The sequence below is a fragment of the Miscanthus floridulus genome, chromosome 8 (genome assembly GCF_019320115.1).
Source record: "Miscanthus floridulus cultivar M001 chromosome 8, ASM1932011v1, whole genome shotgun sequence".
NCBI classification, from domain to species: domain Eukaryota; kingdom Viridiplantae; phylum Streptophyta; class Magnoliopsida; order Poales; family Poaceae; genus Miscanthus; species Miscanthus floridulus.
The window spans coordinates 65,851,777-65,875,343 of record NC_089587.1 but is presented as its reverse complement, the minus strand read 5'-3'; the positions used below and the strand labels follow the sequence as shown (position 1 = coordinate 65,875,343).

Here is a 23,567-nt window from a genome sequence, read left to right as displayed (position 1 = left end):
TTTTTTGAGAGGTTAACATGCATGGCACTGTTACAATTGCGGCGAAGGGTAGTATGTTCTGCCAAGCGGAACAGGCTCTCCTCCTGTCTCCTCCGACGCTCCCAGCACCAACAGCCGGTTGATGCGTCCCCGCGACCTTGGGGCTCGGCTACTGTCCTCTCCTTGAATTGTTGTCAAGTTCTGGAAATGGATGGTATGCGGCGACGGTTGACCTTTGCGCCTTCGTTCCGGCGAGGAGTACAGGCGTCTTCGACGGCCACGAAGGAGGAAGACAGTGAGGAAGACGATGAAAGGAGGTGTGCGGAGGGTCGTGCGGAGTTGTCGAGATCCGTGGCCCTAGTGGCGGCAGCGTGCCGGAGGCCAAGTCCCCAGTCGCTGCCTTTCAAGTTTTGGGCGCAAAGTTCAGAAGGTTCAGAGGCTGAGGAAGGCAACCACGATGATCACTCGACACCTGAAGCGGTCGATCTAATTCATGGCGACAGGAACAGCAGTAGCGAACCATCCACGCCGGTCTTCGTCAGGGAAGCGCTCGAAGCAGGCTTCACCATCGATCAACTCTCCAGAGCTGAGAAAGCTCTGGACTCAGGTATGCATTCAGGTGATGTCCGGCTTGCATATTCCATTGTGTCAACGATGGTTCAGAGGAAGTTGGCCGGGAGGCCATGGCAGGGTCGGCTGCCTCTTCCTAGAATTTCTCCACCCCGAACCCTCGGTGACGCCATGGCCACGGCGTCATACTGGAGGAGTTCAAAATCTCGTCAGATAGGATCGCCGGCGGAACGGCACGTCGGAGACGGTGCCAATTCCTCTCCATCGCCGACGCAGTCAATTCCGGCAAGAGATGTCAGAGTTCAAAAAATTTTGAAATTATGAAACTTCAGTGCATCGATCCGGATTTTCCTCCATTGTCACCTACGAAGCTTCCGGTCGACCTGACCGCGTGCGGCGCGAGCGTTGACAGGAGAGTACGGATCGAGGTTCTCTGAAGTGTATTGGGCCTGCCAAATTTTTTCGGCCCACCAAAGGACTCTGTGCTCTTTTCAGAAAGACAGGAACCAGGAAAATCTCAAAAACCCTTTCCAAGCCATCGTACAAGCCTTCTAGTGCCGCTACGTCGTCTTCTATTGCGCCATAATGATCTTACGCGGACGTGGTGCGGGTTGGGGCGACCATGGCGGCTCAGGGCTCGGGCGGGAATTTTGGTCATGGAGGAGGGGGTAGGGCGGTGAGCTACGATCCTAGATTCCAACCGGGATTCTATCCAGGACGCGGGGGACAGGGTAGGGGTCAAACCTTTGCTCCTCCTCGTGGTCGCGGTCGTGGTCATGGAGGCTACGGCGGTTTGGGATACAATGGATTCAACAGCGGATACAACAGTGGCGGGCGAGGTGGACGTCCCTATGGTGGGGCATACGGAGGAGGGCGTGGCCATTGGAAGCATAACCAGGGCCGGCCATACTATCAGCCATCCTTGGCGTCGGGACATCCACCTCCCTTCCAGGCAGGCGGTACGTTTGGGGCGGTGACACAGGTGGCTGGCGCCGGTGACGCGCACGCTACCGCTAGCAATAACGCGCACGTAGCTGCTGGCAGTGGTGGCGTTCACCTAGCCACTGGCGGTGGTGCAGGACGAGGGGTGCTGGAGGCATTGGTAGGACATCCCACTCTAGGCCATGCACCTGTGCATGGATAGGGCGTGGCTACAGTGCAAGGCGCTGGAGCCAATTCGCAGGTGGCGCTGGGTGCTGTCTCCAACCCAACCATGGGGGCAGCTCCTCAACCTTTGTCCACGACGGAAACGGCATCAACCGAAATACTCAAGCCGACCACTGCCCCACCAAGCTCCAACAATGCAGTGATCCAGAGCGATGTGCCAGAGTCATCCCAGAAGGGGAATAAAAAAATCAAGGGTAAACCATATTGCTATCGTTGTCATACTAAAGGGCATACAATTTTAGTTTGTACAACTGTACTTTTCTGTGAGATCTGCTTTGGGGATCATGTTAAAAAAGTTTGCCCAAATTTGAAGAATCTTCTTTCTACTGCTATACCATGTGGATATGTTGTTGAAGGTTTAGGATTCTATTTTATACCTGTTGTAGAAAATCCAAAAATAGTTTCAGAGGACAAACTCCACCACCACAACCCTTGCCCAAGCATGCTAGACCTTTTGCCTACAATGCTCATTACATGCTTAGAAAAGATTCTAGTGGAAAGATGAAAGTCATGTTCTTAGGACCTCCAAATAAGAATAGGCCTAAGAAAATTTGGGTTGCAAAGTCACTTGTTGAGAAGGTGAAGGGCCCTCAACAAGTTTGGGTTCCTAGAGCTTAATCTCTTATGTGTAGGTGAACTACAAGACCGGTGGAAGTCATTCGGTTATTGATAGTGATTGCACACAACATATGGCCGGTGATCCTCGTATGTTCACCTCACTAGATGAAGAAGTAGATGGACAAGAAAGAATCACATTTGGAGATAATTCAAAGGGCAAGGTTAAAGGATTGGGCAAAGTGGCAATATCAAATGATCATTCTATCTCAAAAGTGCTATATGTTGCTTCATGGAGCTTTAACTTGCTATCCGTTGGCCAATTATGTGATCTTGGCTTCCAATGCTTATTTACCGAAAATGAAGTTGTTGTATCTAAAAAGGATGATGATCAAGTGATATTCAAAGGATTTAGATACAACAACCTATATCTAGCGGATTTTACCTCCGAAGATGCTAACTTGAAGACATGCCTATTCACCAAAACAACACTTGGGTGGCTATGGCATAGAAGACTTGCTCATGTTGGGATGAGCTCACTCAAGAAGCTAATGAAGAATGATTTGGTGAGAGGGTTGAAGGATGTGAAGTTTGAGAATGACAAGCTTTATAGTGCATGTCAAGCCGGCAAGCAAGTTGCAAATACTCATCCAACAAAAGCTTTCATATCAACCACAAGAGTGCTAGAACTCCTTCATATGGACTTATTTGGACCAACAACATACAAGAGTTTGGGAGGAAATCTTTATTATCTTGTGATCGTTGATGACTATTCAAGATACGCATGGGTATTCTTTCTTCATGACAAATCCGAAGTTACATCATGCTTCAAGAAGTTTGCCAAGAGAGCACAAAATGAATTTGAAGTGAAGCTCAAGAAGATTAGAAGTGACAACGGCAAAGAATTTGATAACACAAACATAGAAGCCTATTGTGATAAAGTTGGGATCAAGCATGAGGTCTCCACAACATATACTCCTCAATAAAATGGTGCGGTTGAGCGAAAGAACCGGACATTGATCACTCTAGCAAGAACAATGCTTGATGAGTACAATACTCCCGAAGCTCTATGGGCGGAAGCTATCAACACCGTATGCTATGCATCCAACCGCCTATTCCTTCAAAAGTTTTTTGGCAAGACACCTTATGAGTTGCTCAATGGGAAGAAGCCAAACGTCTCCTTCTTTAGGGTGTTTGGTTGCAAATGCTACATCTACAAGAAGCGGCAACACCTAGGGAAGCTTCAAAGATGTTGTCATATTGGTTTTCTTATTGGTTACTTATCAAAGTCCAAAGCATATGGAGTATTTAATCATACCACCGGCTTGGTTGAAGAAACATATGATGTGGAATTTGATGAATCTAACGGCTTCCAAGGAGTACATGAGAATCTTGATGATGTAGGAGATGAACCATTGAGGGAGGCCATGAAGAATATTCCGGTTGGAGACATCAAGCCTAATGATGATGAAGAAGATGTACAAGTAATCAATCCACCTTCTTCATCAAGTGTGCCACAAGATGGTGAAAAAGATGGGAGAGTAGAAAATGAAGACACTCATGTCTCCCATGAGTAAATGGTGGTACAAGCACAAGATGTTGATGCTCCACAACCTCCCCCTCAAGTGGTTGATAGAAGAAATTCACCTCTACTACAAGCTCATCCACAAGATCTCATCATAGGGAGTCCATCAAAGGGAGTAATGACTCAATCTCAAAAGCTTGCTTTATTTATTGAACATCACTCTTTTGTCTCTTGCTTTGAGCCTACTAAGGTAGAAGAAGCTCTTTAAGATCCAGATTGGATAAACGCCATGCATGAAGAGTTGAACAACTTTACCCGCAATGAAGTGTGGACTCTTGAAGAGCGACCACAAAATGCAAGAGTCATTAGAACAAAGTGGGTGTTCCGCAACAAGCAAGATGATCAAGGCGTTGTTGTGAGGAACAAGGCAAGACTAGTTGCAAAGGGGTTCTCTCAAGTTGAAGGGTTGGATTTTGGAGAGACCTTTGCTCTGGTTGCAAGACTAGAAGTCATCCGTATCCTCCTTGCATATGCATCACATCATGAAATGAAACTATATCAAATGGATGTGAAAAGTGCATTTTAAATGGCTTTATTAATGAACTAGTCTATGTTGACAAACCTCCCAGGTTTGAAGACCCTAGATATCCTAACCATGTTTATAGGTTGTCTAAGGCGTTATATGGGCTTAAGCAATCCCCAAGAGCTTGGTATGAGCGCCTTTGAGACTTCCTCATTGAGAAGGGCTTCACCATTAGGAAGGTCAACACCACACTATTCACCAAGAAGCTTGATGGTTACATCTTCATTTGTCAAGTGTATGTTGATGATATCATCTTTGGATCATCAAATGAAGATTCTTGCAAAGAGTTTGGTGAATTGATGTCGAAGGAGTTTGAAATGTCAATGATTGGAGAGCTTACATTCTTTCTTGGTTTTCAAGTCAAGTAAATGAGAGAAGGGATTTTCATCTCTCAAGAGAAATATACAAATGATCTTCTCAAGAGATTCAAGATGGATGAATGTAAGCCAATCAAGACACCAATGCCAACTAATGGACATCTCGACCTAGATGAGGGAGATAACACAGTTGATCAAACTCTCTACCACTCTATGATTGGTAGCTTGTTATATTTAACCATATCTAGGCCTGACATTATGTTTAGTGTGTGTATGTGTGCTAGATTTCAAGCTAATTCTAAGAAAACTCATTTGATTGCCGTTAAAAGAATCCTTTGGTATCTTAAGCACACACCAAGCATTGGCCTTTGGTATCCCAAAGGAGCTATATTTGAATTAGTTGGCTATTCCGATTTGGACTATGCCTGTTGCAAAGTGGATAGAAAAAGCACATTCGGAGGGTGCCATTTTCTTGGTAGATCACTTGTGTCTTGGTCCTCTAAGAAACAAAATAGCGTGGCTTTGTCCACTGCCGAAGCGGAATACACTGCCGCGGGTGCTTTTTATGCACAAATTCTTTATATGAAACAAACTTTGCTAGACTATGGTGTAGTTCTAGAAAAAGTACCTCTTTTGTGCGACAATGAAAGTGTGGTAAAACTTGCAAATAATCCGGTTCAACACTCTCGCACCAAGCACATAGATATCCACCATCACTTTCTTAGAGATTATGTTGCAAAGAATGATATTTCATTAGAATGTGTAAGGACCGAGGATCAATTGGCAGATATCTTCACTAAACCGCTAGATGAGGCGACTTTTTGTCGATTGCAAAATGAGCTCAATGTTCTTGATTTTAGTAACTTCACTAAAAAATGAGCTTGTATTGTCCCTTGCATTGCATTATAATATACAACATGTTTATTTTTTATTATAATGCATATAGGGTTTGTCTAACATGGTTAAGATAACTGCCGAAAAGCGTACGAAGAAGCTTAACCTTGTATCAAACTTGACAAGCAACTAGATTTACTTTCAAGTATTGCATTGCATATGGATGAATGTTGCTTTGTCATTTATCTTCAATTTGCCCTCTTATTGCCTATTTTCTTAAAAAGAATTATAGCCTAAGGCAAAATATTTTGAAAATTTTGAGGGTTTGAGAGAGGTCACTCACATCAGTCCTAATTGGTGTTTATTTGGATTTTTATTGAAGTTGGGACTTGATTGGGAACAGGCAGCACGAAGGACTTTGAAGATTTGCTGAAAAAAGAGTGACCGGACGCTGCTCGGACTCTGAAGTCCAGCGTCCAGTCAGTTCATAGGAGGTGAACTGTTGCTGAGAAGGAGTGACCAGACGCTGAAATAGTGTTTTCCCAGTGTCCGATCAGATGGCGATCCAGCGTCTAGTCGATCGAAGAAGGAGACAGTTTGCACCGGACTCTGGCTGCATCCGATCGGGGTTCACCGGACGCGTTCGGTCGCGATTCCAGGGGTTTTGGACCTCTCTGGAATCGATCGGACGCTAGGTGGCAGCGTCCAGTCGCTGCCACCAGAGCGTCCGGTCTGTAGAAAACGTACGGGATCCAGTTTCTTCTATGTTTCCTTATCTATTCCATTGGGGACCCATATAATCGGCCGCGCCATGACCTAACCCGCATCTAGCATCATGCCAACATCACTGCTCCTGCCCTAGCCGCTGTAGCACCGCCGTGTCTCCCTGCGCCGCCGCTCCCTGCCTGCGCCGTCGCGCCCATGCCATCCGTGCCCTTGTGCCACTGCGCCGCACCTCGCCGTCTCAAGCTTACCCGCCACTATCTGCTCCGTGCCGCACAGCCGCTCCTACCCATGTTGTAGCTCCACGACACCATAGCTATGCTGCCCTGCTCCTGCCGTCCATGCCACCTGCACGCGCCGCTAGCCCGTGCTGCTTCACTCGCTGCCCGCAGCAAGCCACGCCATTGCACCAGCACCGCCGCCGTGCCCTAGCCCTACCTTGGCCCTGCCCTGCTTTAGTGCCGCATCCAGTGCCCTCATTGCTTTGCTCGGTCGCCGAATTTCACCACAACCCTAACCCTAGTCGTTCAGTTGTTGACCTGGTGGTTCCCCGATTCGTTCCTCTTCTTGTCGATTCACCGGTTCGTAAGGTAGCAAGCCATCGTTTCCAAATTCGTATCCATTGCTTGCTTTCTTTGGGTTTCATATCTCTAGATATATTATATTTATTTGTATATCCTATCTATTCTATCGTGCAGTGAGTCAGTGCCGTTGTGGTTCTATTGACAGTTGTCAGTTAACTCGGGGCCAAGCTCGCGAGTACGGATCGAGGCCAAGCCTCGGAAGTGATACTTGGTTGTTGATCTTCGTCAGTGACAGTTATTTTTTCAGATCCATCAGATGACTTGTGTCAAGAATGTCGGAGGTGGTCCTGGTGATGAGGATCCGAGGCCCCCGCCTCGCCAGCCTATAGATGCAAAAGGCAAGGTGACAAAGAAGCTAGCGACGAGAAAGCGCAAGTACCCTGATGCAGATACAGCGAGAGCAACCACATTTGTAGAGGCTGCAGAGCGCACAGAGAGAGGAGGTGCTCGGAGTGGTGTTGTTATTGTAGATCAGCTTTCTCCATCTACGAGGGCTACACTTGAGCAGGTTGAGCGCCGTCATGGTGGTCCAGCTGGGACTCTCATGGTTGGAGGACAATGTGTCACTATTGATGAGAGTCAGTCTTAGGGAGAGCCTCAGCAGCAGCCACAGCCAGTAGAGCAGACTTAGGAGGGAGAGCAGGCCGAGAAGATAGAGTAGGCACCTCAGCCACAACTTTGTCGCTCTGGTCATACCCATGCTCCAGTCACACCAAGGTCAGAGACACAGTGGAGGGGTTCACGTCCACCGCCTAGATCACAGGGTCCGCCTCTAGTGACTCACTTGGATTTGAGGGCCACAACGACCAAGCAGGTTTAGCAGCTCAGATTTGTGGACTTTGAGCAGTGGTTCCCGCTGAGGCAGGATGAGCGTGCTTCAGAGGGTTTCTATACACCTCTGTAGGAAGATTTTTATAATGCATATCTTAATAGTGGGGCAGTATTTAGATCTTAGAGAGTGTGCAACATTGAGACCATTGTAGCAGCAGCTGGAGAGTATATTCACCCTTACCTATCTTACCTACCAGGGCTGATAGATTTACTAGGACGGACAGGCTTATATGTTCCATCTTGGGTTCGTCAGTTCTATGCTACACTTTGGATTGACCCGTAGCACAGATTCATTCACTTTGCTTTCAGAGGCAGAGATTACATGCTGATGAGCACTAGGGTCAGAGAGATACTTGAACTTCAAAAGTAGCCCATTTGGCTACATGAGGCTTGCTATGGACAGACAGCGCCTCCTAGACGCCCTCACGGCGGTCTTGTGCCCCCTACAGATCTAGTTCGCCATTGCTTTATAGAGCCATTCGACAAGGGGTCGAGCAGGACACCTAGTGATCTCACTCCTACAGCTAGAGTGCTGGATGCTATTATGAGGAGGACACTGCTTCCAAGGATGGGGTATCACGAGGGCCTAACTCGCATACAGTTATGGTTATTGAACTCTCTGATGCAGCAAATAGTGTTTGACATTTGGGATCTCCTTCTATCAGAGATGGAGGATACTATTGTAGAGGGGTTTAGGGGTCACAAGCAGCTATCATATGCTCACTGGATTACATTCATGATCCGTAGGACAGTTACTGTGAGGCCACCAGAGATGCTAGCAGAGTATAGTGGTGCTACTACAGAATTCCCTGTATACAACATGACTCAGATGATCCGTCATAGTGCAGTGAGGACACCTCGCTAGCTGAGCCGATGTCCAGATGTACCAAAGACTATAGCTCAGCAGAATGAGACCATCAGGGGCATAGCAGTTATAGAGGAGGAGGAGCTTGATGCTCAGTAGGAGGGGATTGTCATGAGTGAACCTAGTGACAGCTCAGATGATGACTACCAGCCTATTCCTCAGATGCCTCCACAATGACATGACCATGAGGCTGGTAGCTCTAGTTCAGCTCCGCCTGCACCGCAGATAGACCCCGCTCTACTTGCCATACTTGAGCGGATGAGGCAGGATCAAGCTCGCTAGGCTTAGGAGATAGCTGCCACTTTTGCACAGTTTTAGACTAGATAGGATGAGTTCCAGCGACAGCAGCAGGCGATCCAGCAGCAGTAGGCTATACAGCAGCAGTAGTAGGCTATGCATCAGCAGCAGCTTCTCATGTAGCAACAGCTATTAGGGTTTATGCAGCATGTTGTGATAGCTATTGGGGCTCCATCGCCACAGCCTTCATCCTAGCTTGGTTAGTTTGCCATCACTTCTATGACTCCAGTATTATAGCCTAGTGGGCTTTAGAGTTAGGGATAGCCACCAGCATAGTTTGCTTCACCTACAAAGCAGGTGTCCCAGTGGTTTGCCTCACCAGTGCTAGCCCCATAGTTCACACTTTTTTAGACAGGCTTCACACCGGCTCAGACTTCTTTGCTGCTAGTGCTAGATACCTCAGTCTCCAGGAGCCTTGGAGCGACTTTCAGTGAGTTGATAGGGCAGCCTACTCTACCATATTTATATGTCCTAGGTCCTTCTATAGTTGCACCTATTACCGGGACTACAGAGACACTCCCTTCTTCTGTTGCATCATCAGAGCCACCTGCTTCAGTGATACCTACACAGTCTACGGCCGCTCTAGTCTCTGATTTGACCCAAACCGCTTTAGCATCGCTTCTAGCTACACAGGGTCAGACAACTCAGAGCTCAGTGTCAGATGATGATGGCACATAGTTCTAGCTCGCTCCTCGTACCTCAGCGCCTGACTCGTCCGCTGCAGCCCCATCGACCGACCCTTAGGTTTTGGTGTTTGATGCCAAAGGGGGAGAGGGATCGAGTATGTTAGACTAAAGGGGAGCGACTTAGGGGAAGCGACTTAGTGGGAGCTTAGTATTCTATTATATTTGTTTTTATGTGTGATACACTATTATGCATTCGTGTGTGTTTACTATCATGCATCAAACTATATTTATGTGATAGTGATATCTACGTGATCGTGATATTTGATATGTGTGCTCTCTACTTTGAATCTTTTATATGTCATATCACTAGTGTTATGCTCATTTGCTTTGCTTCCGCGTTTTACTCCGATGCAAATGAGCTTTATTACTTGTACTCATGCTTATCTCATATCTTTTGAGTACATCAGGTTGGCTTGGGTCATATAAGCTTGCCTAACTCCTTTGTTCTTATTGTTAAAAACTTATATGAACCAAGCATGTTAAAAATCTCAACTCTTTCACATACTCGAGGTGGTATTGTCATCAATCACCAAAAAGAGGGAGATTGAAAGCATCTAGGCCCCTAGTTGGGTTTCAGTGATTAATGACAATACGTGATTACTATGACTAATGTGTGTTTTGTAGAGGCAATTAAGTTAGGTCATGATAATAGAGATCGATTGGGCTATCATTATGGTCATGCCCCTATGATGGAAATCGTTTCGGTTTTCAAAGGATGAACGACAAGTTAAAGATGGACTAGTTCTAAGTGTCGATTGGAGTGGAAGAGACACTTAGAGTAGTTTAGGACTTTGTTTTTCCTTTGGTAGTACTATTAAGGGGGGTATAGATGGGTAGCTTGATCTAGGTGAGTCTAGTAAGTTAGGTGTGGTGCACACTTGCTAAATCTAGCACTAGGTAGCTCCTAAGAAGCCTTTAGATCCATTGGAGCAAACTTCATTCACATATGATCGAGAGTTGGAAGTGAATGGAGGGTCAAATACTGACCGAACGCTGTCTCCGGGGTGACCGAACGCTGGCGCAGAGTCCGGTTAGTTCATTTGATCAAGGTGAAATCGTCTTGTGCGACCGGACGCTGAGAGGTGAAGTGACCGAACGCTGAGTCCCAGCGTCCGGTCGACTCCAGTAAGGTTCCAGAGAGGGAAAATCATGACCGGACGTGTCCGATCAGTGTTGACCGGATGCTGTCCAGTGTCCAGTCATATCTTAAACACTAGAGTTCGGGGAGAACTGACTGGAGCGTCCGGTCACCCTTCAAAGGCACATAACGGTTTGTTTTTCAGCCATGGTTATAAATACTTCCTCCATTCGTGTGTGGGAGTACTTTTGCTCATTCCAACAGCTGAGAAACACCTTTGTGAGTGCCAAGAAGAGCAAGGTCCTTGTGAGGTGATTGAGATTTGAGAATCCCAAAGAGAGCCCTCATTAGTGAGATCAAAAGTAGCAAAGTGTGCATCCACCCTTCTCATTAGGCTTGTCGTGATCAAGTGAGAGTTCGTGCTTGTTACTCTTGGTGATCGCCATCACCTAGACGACTTGGTGGTGATTGGGAGCTTGGTGGTCATCCGGCGGAGCTTGTGGATGACCCAACTTAAGTTGTGAGCGGTTGTGGGTGATTCACCGTGACGGAGTGTCAAAGAATCAACCCATAGAGAACACTTGATCCTTGCATGGATCAAGGGGGAGCTACACCCTTGCGCGGGTGCTCCAACAAGGACTAGTGGGGAGTGGCGACTCTCTAATACCTCGGCAAAACATCGCCGCGTTCCTCCTCTTTTTACTTTGAGCAATTCAATGCTTGTCATTTACATTCATAGAATTGTCATGCTAGAGTAGGATTAGAACATAGGTTGCTAAACTTTTGTGCATTAGATTAATAGAAACACTTTCTAGGCATAAGGGGTTAATTGAGCTAACTATAGGACTTAATTATTGAAAGAAATTTAGAATTAGCCCAATTCACCCCCCCTCTTGGGCATCTTGATCCTTTCACTAATCTGATAGGCTAGATCTATACTCAAACGAGGCTCTAGTACCATTGTTAGACCTAGAACAGGATCTCTAGGCATAGAACTAGCACATCTACTTACTATTGAATAGAATCATGAGCCCTAAAATATCTACTAGTGTAACGAGAGACAAAGAGGGGTGGAGTAGAAGAACGTGTCGGACCTGACACCACAGAGGAGGATCTGCTCGCATCCGCCATGAAATCGGTGTCTGTGGTAGGGCAGCGACGGTCGGTGAAGACGGCGTCGGTGATGCGCGGTGGCGACCGACGGTGAAGGCAGCGGAGTCCGGTGACGCGGTCCGGAGGCGGCGCGGTGCTGTGGCGGAGGTGCTTCCCATCACTGGCTGCGCCCCTCACTAGATCGGGTTTAGGGTTTGTCGGTGGGAAGCTCGGCTCAGGCGAACCTCGTGACTTGAGCCGCCGGCCCTCATCTCTATTTATTGCACAGTGTGACAGGGGGCCTCCAGCCATAGTGGGCTGGGCGTCCCCGATCAGGATGTGGATCAAAGACCCGGCTGGGCCGTTGGGCCCAGTTTGAGATTGGAGATCAATCTAACAAAAGCAAGCCAAAAATTACTCTTCATAGATACCAAGAGGAGTTTGCATATTATGTGACACAAATAGGCAGAAACAATATAATTTACCGGGTTGAGTGGTTGCAGTGTCATCTGTGTATATACCTCATCTGTCTCTGCATCAGCCTGAAAGAAGGGAAATAACACAGATAATGAAACACAAAACTAAGGTTACTCAGCTTTAGGAGAAAGTGATCCCAGTCTCCAAACTTACATGCATCGTCACATTATGCAGTTGGCATATAGGCTGTGGCGGCAGATTTGGATAATTGGGGATCTGAGACTCCATTTCCTTGTTTGTTGATGCTGCAACCTGAAGAAATTCACCAAAAAACTAGTGTGAAAAAGGGAGATTTTTTCGAGTTTTGAAAATACTGGCAGGGGATAATTGGGGGTTTGAGCTTGACAGCCAAACTGGAAGAGGACATAGGATTCAAGGGCATGGTGAGCTTGTGTACAAACCTGCTCGGTGTGGCCCTGAGGGAAGTACACAACCCGGCTACCCACCGCGGGCAAGGAAACAAGTGGGCCGGCACAGGCATGCCACAACTCTGAGTTCAGGCACTTGTGCTCCTCCACAGCTGTAATGGCAGAAGTATTTGTTTATTTTGAGAACAGATTTCAATACTGCAAGTTTCTTCATCAACGAAATATCAGCTGGTGACATGTGCTTATGCCAACAACAAAAAAAAGTTTTAGAAAGTGGATGGTACAAAATATAAATTCTGATAAGTGGATAAAATTGAGAACCAAGAAGGGATATTAACTTCTAGGTGTCCTTAAACTGGAACTGTAAGGGAACTATTTTTTTACATCTTAATTGAAAAAAAACAACCAACCACTCGGGTGGAAATACATATCAATCCATTCCCAGGAAGGAGAAATATCAAGAAATCAACAGACAGACATCAAGAACTAGCATACAAAAAAAAAATCGAAAGAAAAAAACGGTTCCAGTTCGTGACAGTAACAGCTTCAAAAGAAATAATCAAAACAAATCCAGATAACCCTCCCAAATCAAACACGTCGCATCACACACGGCCACAGAGCAGGTTTAAACTTTAATTAAAGCGAGCCATTTATATTAGGAACAAACAGAAACCAAATAGCAGTCTGAAACTAATACGGAAGAGGAAACAACGAACGGAAAGAGCATTAATTAATGAACAAGAGACCAGCGAGAACTCCAAGTCGGCGCAGACAGCAGAGCAGGCGAAGGAGAGTACCTTCCGGCGAGCCCAGCAGAGCCGGAAGGACGCTGCCGGACGACGAGGAGAGCCTCATCTTCGCCCGTTGCCAAAGAAGCAGCAACCAGGCCGCCGATCTGATGAGGGCGATGATATAAGAGCCGGCAAAGGAAGGCGAAGAGGAACGTAAGATTCCTCCTTTTCAGGCCAAATCACCGCGCCTTCCTGAAACGAAAACCATTCGCTGCTTTCCCAGTTCCTCCACGCCAAGTCACCGCGAGACCCGGCGCTGGCGCCTCGGCCGCCGCCGCCGCCGCTGGGGTCAATCGATCCGAGGAGGCAGGCGGCGTTCTCGGGGTTTTAACCCCACGAGTGGTACGTGCTCCTCTTTTTCAGCTTTGCAAATCTTGCTAACCTCTCCATTTGCCCTTGCTGGTGCGCTTGGCTGTCAGCGACCTCTTCTACCGGCACGGCATCAGATAGATAGCATAGGATCAGCTCTTCAGTTATTTTGTAACAGTGTCAAACGGCGGCTATTCTTCAGCTGATCCCGAACCTGGCTAGCTTGTAGGCATCGGTTAGGATTGCTTGGCCATCAGTACGTGATTCGGCTCATGTACCTGCATACTGTCAATGAATGGAATGTTCTTTCTCTCTTACATTGACTTCCCGCAGCGAGGGAGAGGGAGACCACGCTGGGGCAGGGCTGTTGAGGCGAGAGGCCGGGTGGCTGGTGGTGGGGTTTTGGGGTGATTTGGTGGTGGCTTAGCGACTCGGTGGAAAACGGGAGGGCAGCTTCGCGCCACAGAGCTTTTGGCATTATTGACACATCCGCGCTATAGATGGCTTTGTTAAACGACGATAGGAGTTTTACCAATAACTAGTCTCAACACGTGCTCTCGCACGGTTAGAATTTTAGAAGATATAAGTATTATGTATTATTTAATAATTTTTTGGTTTCAAATTATAATACGCTTTTGTTTTTCTAGATATATTATTTTTACTATGTATCTAAACAGTACATCTAAGTGTATAATAAAAGTTATGTATTCAGAAAAACCAAGATGTCTTATAATTTGTAATAGAGAGAGCATATGTGATTAATAAAGACTTACTTATATTAAATTGTATGTTTTTTCTTTGTTTATTTTCTAACATAATATATATCTAGATATCATAAACATATTAACTACTATTTTTCAAGGAACTAATCTATATATTTTTTTATCAATATTTATATTTTTCCGTTGCATGGCACCTCTATATATTTTAAACTAGAAGCATACCCAGCGCGTTGCCGTGGAAATTGCTGATGATTTAGAATAAAATTATTTATACAAAGGGATAAACAATTATAAGTTAATATTAGTGGATGACGTGGCACGCAAATATGGACAACTAAATGCATGTTATCGGATGATGTGTCTTACCGACATGTAGATCATAATTGAAAATGCTAGTTGGCCATAAATCCATTTGATAGTGGACTAATGAGGTGGATAGCCAGTTGGCCATAAATGCATCTAATAGTGGATCGATGAGTTGGATAGCTTGCATGTTGAGAGAAATAGCTAGTGGGGTTTAGCTTTATAAGAGTACTAGAAGTATACCTCGCGTGTTACCGCGGGATTTTCTTAAAAATAAATCTGTTATATACATAACATTATTATAGATATTCTGTATAATGTGTATACACATATATGAATTTGATTTGCATGTTATTTTATTGTATCAGATCAGGTAAAAAATTGGCAAGTTAATAGAAGAAAAACCAATAGAATATTTGATTACATTATAGAAGAATGGATGATGAAACAAATAGCGTATGTAGATGACTTGTATGTTAATAGATTAAAGATTTTAAAGTATTTCACATGATAGAGATGACATGGACATTTTTTGTAATTAATAAGGGATGATATAGATTTAGTGAAGAATGATGTGGACACCTTGCATGAAGAGATAGAACATTTAGTTGGATCACTTAGTGGGAAATAATATGGACACCTTACATGAAGAGAGAAATATCTAGTGGGGTTTAGCTTTATAAGAGTTATAGATAAGATATGTAATTACTTTGAAACCTTATCATTAATCATGGTGGCTTTTGTTGTAGCATGTATCTTATGAAGCCATGAATCTAAATTTTGATTTTTAAAATTTTATTCTTAGTAATCCCTAGGATTTTGTTATCTCCTCAAGTTAAGTTAAAACTCTTGTTTTTATTGTATCTTTCATTAACTATCTTTTTGCACTTTTTAAAATAAGGATTTTAGGTTATAGAGTATGTTCTTAAGTACTACAATAGCATAAGCCATTATTTGAAACATCTATCATATCACTTAAGATAAGTCATAGAGCTTGAAGTGAGATCTCAGATAAGGGTAGCTATGCTAACATCAAGAGAATTTTAATATTTATACCTTATAATGATCGAATTTTTACTCTAAAGTATTCTTAAAAGGCCAGGAAAATATAACCACCAATGTTCTCTACTTCTCAAGATGATTGATTTTTTCTAACAAGGAATTATATTTGCAATTATGGTTATACTATCAGTATGGACATTTCAAACATTTTAACTAATAGTCTATATAAATTATAGTTATGGTTATATGGTTTTAAATAATTTTTAGTATCATTAGTATATGTGTTTTTAAGAAAATATTGTTTATGTGATGAAACATAACAAATATATTTTATTGCTCATGCATGTTGCCATGACACATATATTTACTTTAATCAAATCTTACTATATTAGTATTGATAGAGGTGGGGTAATGTAGAAACATATATATGCTTTGTTCGTTATCTAAATAATTTTTTTAATAGGAGATGTTGATAATTTAGATTTAGATTTGAGGGGGTATTTAATTTTTTTAATAATGAGATGGAAGTTGAGTTATGTAAATTGTCGATCATAATAATAGGACATCGATACTTAAATGCAAATTTAGGTCTACTTTAGACTATTTTTCTTAACGACATATGTGAACAATATAAATTAGAGTCATAGTTAGTTTATATTGTTTAACACAATAACCAAAGTGGATATTTAGAAAATAGAATATATCCAATAGCTATTATTATTATTATCATTGGTGATTACATTATACCTAATTAATGGTAAGATGTTTCTGACTTTTATTAGAATTTGTAGGATCTATCTTTTGTTTTCCTATCAAGTCTTGTGATGATTATCATGCAAGCTCCAGTGGGACCTCTAGTTAGAATTTCTAGTATTTATCTTTATTTTCTAGTGTAATATGTATTTAGTCGAAATCTAGTCTTAAGATATATAAACTCTTAATACAACCCTTTTTGTGAATTAGTAAATCTATAGTTTATCTTTTAACTTTTAATCAAGTGTTGCAATTTTTTCATATGTTAATTAGAATTCTAGTATTCTTTATCTTTTATTCAAAATTGCTTTTTTATTAAAAAGAGTCTAGGTTCTAGAATTCTAGTATTCTTTATCTTTTATTCAAAAATTGTTTTTTTATTAAAAATAGTGCATGTCCTAGTAGTATTGTTTTTCACAAAAGTTGAAACTCGGCTTGCATCCCAACAGTAAACATGTTGAATTTGTTATATCATAGGATTAATTGTGTGTAGTATTATTTATGTATCATAGTGTGCATACAATTAAATTAATAATATTGATATGACATAATGTTTCGGTAAAAATATATAAACTTATTTAAAATAATATTTTATGAAATTTATTATCATGGAGTATAAATATAAAGAGTTATTGCGACAGGGTTTGTTAAGTGAACATTTTTCCATGTTTCATAAGTTGTTAGAGAGAAGGTTGTAGAAGGTAAGTAATCCGATGCGCGTTCAAATCCAACAAGAACGTCTAATGAAATGACGGAAGATGCATATTATTCTCTCATAGCTGGGGCTAAGAACGATCCTCTTATCCAACTTTCTGTCTGTCCCAAAACCGAACCTTGGTACTGCTCTACTTCAGCATTCTACGATTGAATCCATTCTGGAAAGGAAAAAGTCTACTTAACCCCCCCACCTATCAATCATGGTCTACTTCACCCCCAAACTATAAAACCGTCTATTTTACTCCCTGAATTTTTTAAAACCGTCTATTTTACCCCCCGGGCGGTTTTCGATGGTGGTTTTGCTACAGTAACGGTGGTTTGCTACGCTACCTGTGGTTTCACCTTTTTCTTTTTTTATTTATTTTCGATAAATCTTTGAAAAATCATAGTAAATCATAGAAAAATCATAAAATAGAAAATCCAATTTTGTTGGACTCCACATGAGTAGATCTACATAGTTAACATATAATGTGGTATGCTTTAGTACAAAGGTTTTGCTGTATCTTTAGATTAATTGGAAAATCTAATTTTGTCTGTAATTAATTGGAATTTATCTATAACTAAGTTATACATGGTCCAATGAGTACGAAATTTTTACTATAGTTCAAGCATACAATAATTAGCCTACCATAAAAATTTCACCATAATTGGACCACTGAAGCTGCAGCTATGAATTGTTCCAATTAATTACAGACAAAATTGGATTTTCCAATTAATCTAAAACTACAACAAAAATTTTGTACTAAAGCATATCATATTATATGTTCATTGTGTAGATCTACTCATGTGGAGTCCAACAAAATTAGATTTTCCATTTTATAATTTTTCTATGATTCACTATGATTTTTTAAAGATTCACCAGAAATAAATAAAAAAGAAAAAGACAAAACCACCATCACTATAGCAAAACCACAGTTACTGTAGCAAAACCAGCGTCGAAAACCACCCGGGGGGTAAAATAGACGATTTTGAAAAGTTCAGAGGGTAAAATAGACGGTTTTATAGTTTAGGGGGTGAAGTAGACCATGGTTGATAGGTGGGGGGTTAAGTAGACTTTTTCCTTCTGGAAATGATGACTTGCCCATAGTAGAAGTTAGTGTCATTTTCTACTTTTTAGGTGAAATTGGCTTTACTAGTCTCCTCTCTGTATCTTTCCACCTCTGTCTGTCTAGTGCAAATCTCATAAGTAGAAAGAAAGCGGTAGTTTGAAGTGAGCCGCGCTCTCTCTCTTTCAGAATTCTGCACCTAGGTACCACTCTAGATTTCTTACTGGCTGACTCAAGTGCTAACTCATAGTGCATATGTCACACCCAATTTTAAGGATAAAATTAAATGCATAAAACTCATGTGTGCCTAGGGATCAGTCACATATATAAGTCGACAAATTTCAAAAGTATCATCATGGTGTATCTTACATCACGATTAATACCATCACATAGTCTTCCACAACACAGATTCCACAAAAATTTTAGAATTTTTGGCGGCCCAGATTTCGAGATACAAGATAAAGAACATAGGTTGCTCCAAAAAATAGCACAACAGAGATACGATAAAGCAACCCATCTACATTAAGATCTCATCTAAACTTATGGTTCAAATCTATGGAATTTGTGGACATGCCCAAAAACCTCCAGCAATCAAACAAACTCCAAATCATCCAAGTTCACAATTAAAAACATCTAATCACTAAAGTTCACAAGACAAGACAAGACTAGACATGACACATGAACTAACAACGTCGTAGCTTTAAATAAGGCACCTAACACCTATGGGGCAGTGTCAACCATGGTGAACGACCGGGGCTTCGTCAACTTGCTTCTGGAGACACCTCCCGGCCCTCTGCGATGCACGCAGCTCTCTCTTGACTTCTTCATCTACCCCCTCCATGGCATGGACATGTTGCACTGTTGCTTCCAGAGTTGGATCACTTTCTGGGGGTGCCAGGACCTGCCAATTACCCTCATGATCATTGCGAGGAAGGAACCTAAAATGATCCTCCTTCATGGCCTCAAAACGACGACCATGGTAGTAGATGTAAGCCTGTTTGGCAGTGGCACTGTGGACAGTCTCCACCTCATGTGCATTCTTTATGTCATTCCAGGCGGTAACAACCAGCTCTACCTTCCAAAAAGTTGCCTTCAAAGGGTGCTGGTACTCTACACAGTGATAGTTGATGGAGACGTGTAGGACAGTGTAGTAGTCATCCAGCACTTGGGTAAGGAGGGCGTGGTAGTAGGCCATCTCCAGGGCTTGCTTGAAGTAGTATTTGCATGTCTAGCCCATCTCCTCATCCACCACAGGGACAGCTAGAGGTGGCACAGGCGTTGGTGAAGTAGCTGATGACTTTGTTGGTGTAGCTACAACTGCATAGACCGGTGCAATAGCCGGAGAAGGAGCAGGTGCTGGTGCAGGAGTCGAGGTAGCCATCCACTCCTCATCTTCCTCCATCAAGGGTTCCATCTCATCATCGGAGATGACCATAATCTCCTTCTCCACCTGTGGAGCACGGGGGGTGAACATGGCACGGTAGCCTGCAGTGCTAAGGCAGGCGATCTTTGGGTTACGAGACATCTATAGATTTAGAGTAAGATAGAATTAGAATCAACAATTTTATATAATAGATTAAGGTATAAAAAGCATAAATATTTTAATAAAATAACAAGAATGAAACAGTAAGCATGAAACCTATGGAGCAAAGATGCTAAAACAATCATTTCTAACTAGGCTTGCGTCCTACAGTCAACACAGCTCTGATACCAATTTGTCACACCCAATTTTAAGGATAAAATTGAATGCATAAAACTCATGTGTGCCTAGGGATCAGTCACACACATAAGTCAACAAATTTCGAAAGTATCATCATGATGTATCTTACATCACGATTAATATCATCACATAGTCTTACACAACACAGCGGAAAATAAAAAAAAAGTAGCTATCTCGTGGTAGCTCCAACACAGGGACGGTCGACTGGTTGACCACAAGCCTAAAAGTCCTCTGGAAACTCCTTCTACTCATTGACATCTGTTATCCATCTAGGATTTTTATCCAAATATTAAAAGTAAACAAGCGTAAGTACTTCCCGTACTTAACAAGATAACATGGGGTTATGAAAGCTCAAAAAGGGTGACTCTGGTTCACTGCGGTTAGCACTTTTAGTAAGTCAAGATTTTATCATCAACTATTATTAAGTTATGCTTAAGCCCCAATTAAACCCACATGATATGATATCAAAATCAATTGTAACATATTATCATCGTAGAAGATCATAAATGAACAACAATAAATAACCAGTTATTCTATGAGTTTTTTAGGCCGCTCGTGACCGTGAGTACGGCTGTTATAACAGTTTGTAACCCTTTGCAGAGGTTGTGCACATTCACCATGAGTTGTGATTCCCATATGCCCAAGTTAATTACTCCTATATCACTGCCAAGGTGAGTGGGAGGGATACACTATGAAGCCATTTCATAGGTTTCGCTAACAAGTTAGGGCCGCTAGGTTTCCTCGGCAGGCAGATATAGGAACCCCCCTTTCTATGGCACATATCCATCGCGGCTATACACATAGGAATAGAGGCAGCCCTATATGCAATGTGGCAAGCCCCTTTTACGCCATAAAGGTAACCTCTAACAAGCTAGAAAAGGTCCTATTACTGAGCTAAAGTCAGAGCCATGTGACCCTCACGGTTGCACTGTCAGTCTCAGCTTTTGCCGACATATAAGTCCTTATGGAGGGCCGAGAGCATCATAATCGAAAGTCATTTGCTACTTCGCCCAATAATTCAGTTGTTTAAAACAAATTTTACCTTTTCGTTCCATAGAACCATTATTCATTATGTAGATCATATATAGTTACATTGAGCGCTAGCAAACTACCCATATGCATATAACCCATAGGAGATAAGGAAACAAGATAATCAATCACTAGGATGTCCTTACGGGTATCAAAATTAGACAAAAGCAAATGAGTAATTAATAAATGCTGAATAAGACATCAAGGTAGATCCCATGCTATACTTGCCTTGGTTAACAAACTCCTGATGGTCCTACTGGTCGTCAAAGAACTCTTGGTCTCCAACGTTCTCCTCACCGTCGTGGATGAAAACGAGGTCAAAGACGACTCGGGTACGGCGGTTTCTGAGCGGCGGATCTCGGCGTTCTTCGATGCGGCGGTTGTGGCTTCCGTGTGCTCGACGAGTGCGAAAATGGAGCAGGGGAGGCAGCAGAGAGGGCGGCGATGGGTCTGGACCTCCTTTTGTAGAGGTCGAGGCATGGGGGAGATGCTCCCACGACGTGAAGTGGCCGCGGACAACGATTGCGGCTTGACCGCGCGTGATGCGGGAGGTTGGAGACGACGCCGACATGCGGTCCCAAGCCATCAGCGGTAGAGAAAAGGAGGAAGGGGCGCGATAGCGGTGGTCCCGCCTGAGCTGGGTCGGCCTAGGAAGAAAAGAGGAAGGGGAGAAAGGGGAAGGGCGAGCGGGCCAACGGGGGGGGGGGGGGGGGGAAGTTGGGCCAACAGGCTGAATTGAGGAAAGGAGGGGAAAGGGAAATGAATTTCCTTTTCTTTTTCCAAATCAAATTTCCAAATTTATTTTCAAATGAGTTTTGAATCCTTTTGAGTTTCAATCAAAACCACTCAACATATTAAATAAAATGCTATAGCATAAGTGCATCAACATGTTTCTATCCTTATGATTGATTTTAATTTCACAAAATTTATTATTTTTCTATATTTTAATGCACACATATTTGCATAAATAACTCAAATTTAACTATTTTAAAAGAATACAAATTTTAGGGTGTTACAATTCTACCCCCTTAAGATGAATCTCGTCCTCAAGATTTGGATGATTGCTTACTCAAACAGTTGGGGATAAGACTTTCGTAAATCCTCTTCTCTTTCCCAAGTAGCCTCATCCTCTGTATACCGATTCCACTGTACCTTGCACATCTTTATAACTCGGCTTCTTGTAACTCTTTATGTCGTCTGTAAGATCTTTATTGGATACTCTTCATATGTGAGATCTTCCTTAACAGCAAGTTCTTCTAAAGGAATCTGCTCTTCTGGTACTCGCAAACACTTCTTTAATTGAGAAACATGAAACACATCGTGCATACCTGACAAACTCTCAAGCAGTTCCAACTGATAGGTTACTTCTCCACGTCTCTCTAGGATCTTAAAAGGTCCAATATACCTCGGTGCCAACTTTCTGCCAGAATTGCGATGTAAACTGAGTGCCTCTATCACACACAATTTTCTTGGGAATATCATGTAAGTACACTATCCTTTCCATGTACAACTCTGCTAGCCTTGCACCTATATAGGTAGTCTTGACTGGTAGAAAGTGAGCAACCTTGGTGAGTCGATCCACTATTACCCATATTGAATCATAACCTCTTTGAGTATGGGGTAAACCTATGATAAAATCCATACCAACTTCTTCACATTTCCATTTAAGAATCTTTATTGGTTGTAGCAACCCTATAGGTCTTTGAAGCTCAGCTTTTACTCTTTGACAAGTGTCACACAAAGTCACATACTCTGCCACATCTCTCTTCAAACCATACCACCAATACTTCTCTTTAAGATCCAAATACATCTTGATACTTCCAGGATGTATAGAATAAGCGGACTCATGTGCCTCTTGCAGAACTACATCATGGATAGCCTTCACTTTAGGTACACATATCCTTTTCCCAAACCAAAGAGTACCATTCTCATCCATCCTGAATCCTGGTGCCTTTCCAAGCACTATATTCTCCGCTATCTCCTTAAGTTTTTTATCCTCCAACTGACCTTTGCGTATCTCGTGCTCTAAGGTAGGCTCTATCACCAATTCCATTGCATTAGTGACGAAGCTCAAGTTGAGATACTCCATTTCAGCACACAAGTCTACTGGCATAAATGTCATCCGAAGTCCATTGGCATAACTCTTTCTGCTAAGTGCATCAGCTACAACATTTGCTTTTCCTGGATGATAATGCACTTCCAAATCATAGTCTTTGATCAATTCTAACTAACAACATTGTCTTAGATTCAGATCTAACTGGGTAAAGATATACTTCAAACTCTTATGATCTGTATAGATATCACTCTTATGCCCAATTAGATAATGTCTCTAGATTTTCAAAGCATGAACCACAGCTGTCAATTCCAAGTCATGAGTAGGGTAGTTCAACTCATGCTTCCTCAATTGTCTAGATGCATATGCCACTACTCTTCCTTCTTGCATAAGAACACATCTGAGGCCCAGACGAGATGCATCACAATATATAGAGAAGTTCTTGCTTAAATTAGGCAAAATCAATACTAGAGCTGTAGTCAATCTCTTCTTTAGCTCATCAAAGTTTGCTTGGCATTTATCAGACCATACAAATTTAGCATTCTTTTCTAATAGAGCTGTCATAGGCTTAGCAAGCTTGGAAAAACCTTC

The 23,567-nt window shown here is 42.8% G+C and overlaps 1 protein-coding gene across 1 annotated transcript; it reads right to left on the bottom strand.

The window, feature by feature from the left end:
• Window positions 1-11,605: 11,605 nt before the first annotated feature.
• Window positions 11,606-13,664, bottom strand: LOC136469259 (auxin response factor 6-like). Its single transcript, XM_066467525.1, has 5 exons — window positions 13,329-13,664; window positions 12,565-12,683; window positions 12,317-12,415; window positions 12,172-12,228; window positions 11,606-12,079 (listed from the first exon to the last, which is right to left on the bottom strand). The coding sequence occupies exons 1-5, from the start codon at window positions 13,384-13,386 to the stop codon at window positions 11,606-11,608; spliced, it is 807 nt and encodes a 268-aa protein (XP_066323622.1). The 5' UTR covers window positions 13,387-13,664.
• Between the last annotated feature and the right edge of the window lie 9,903 nt (window positions 13,665-23,567).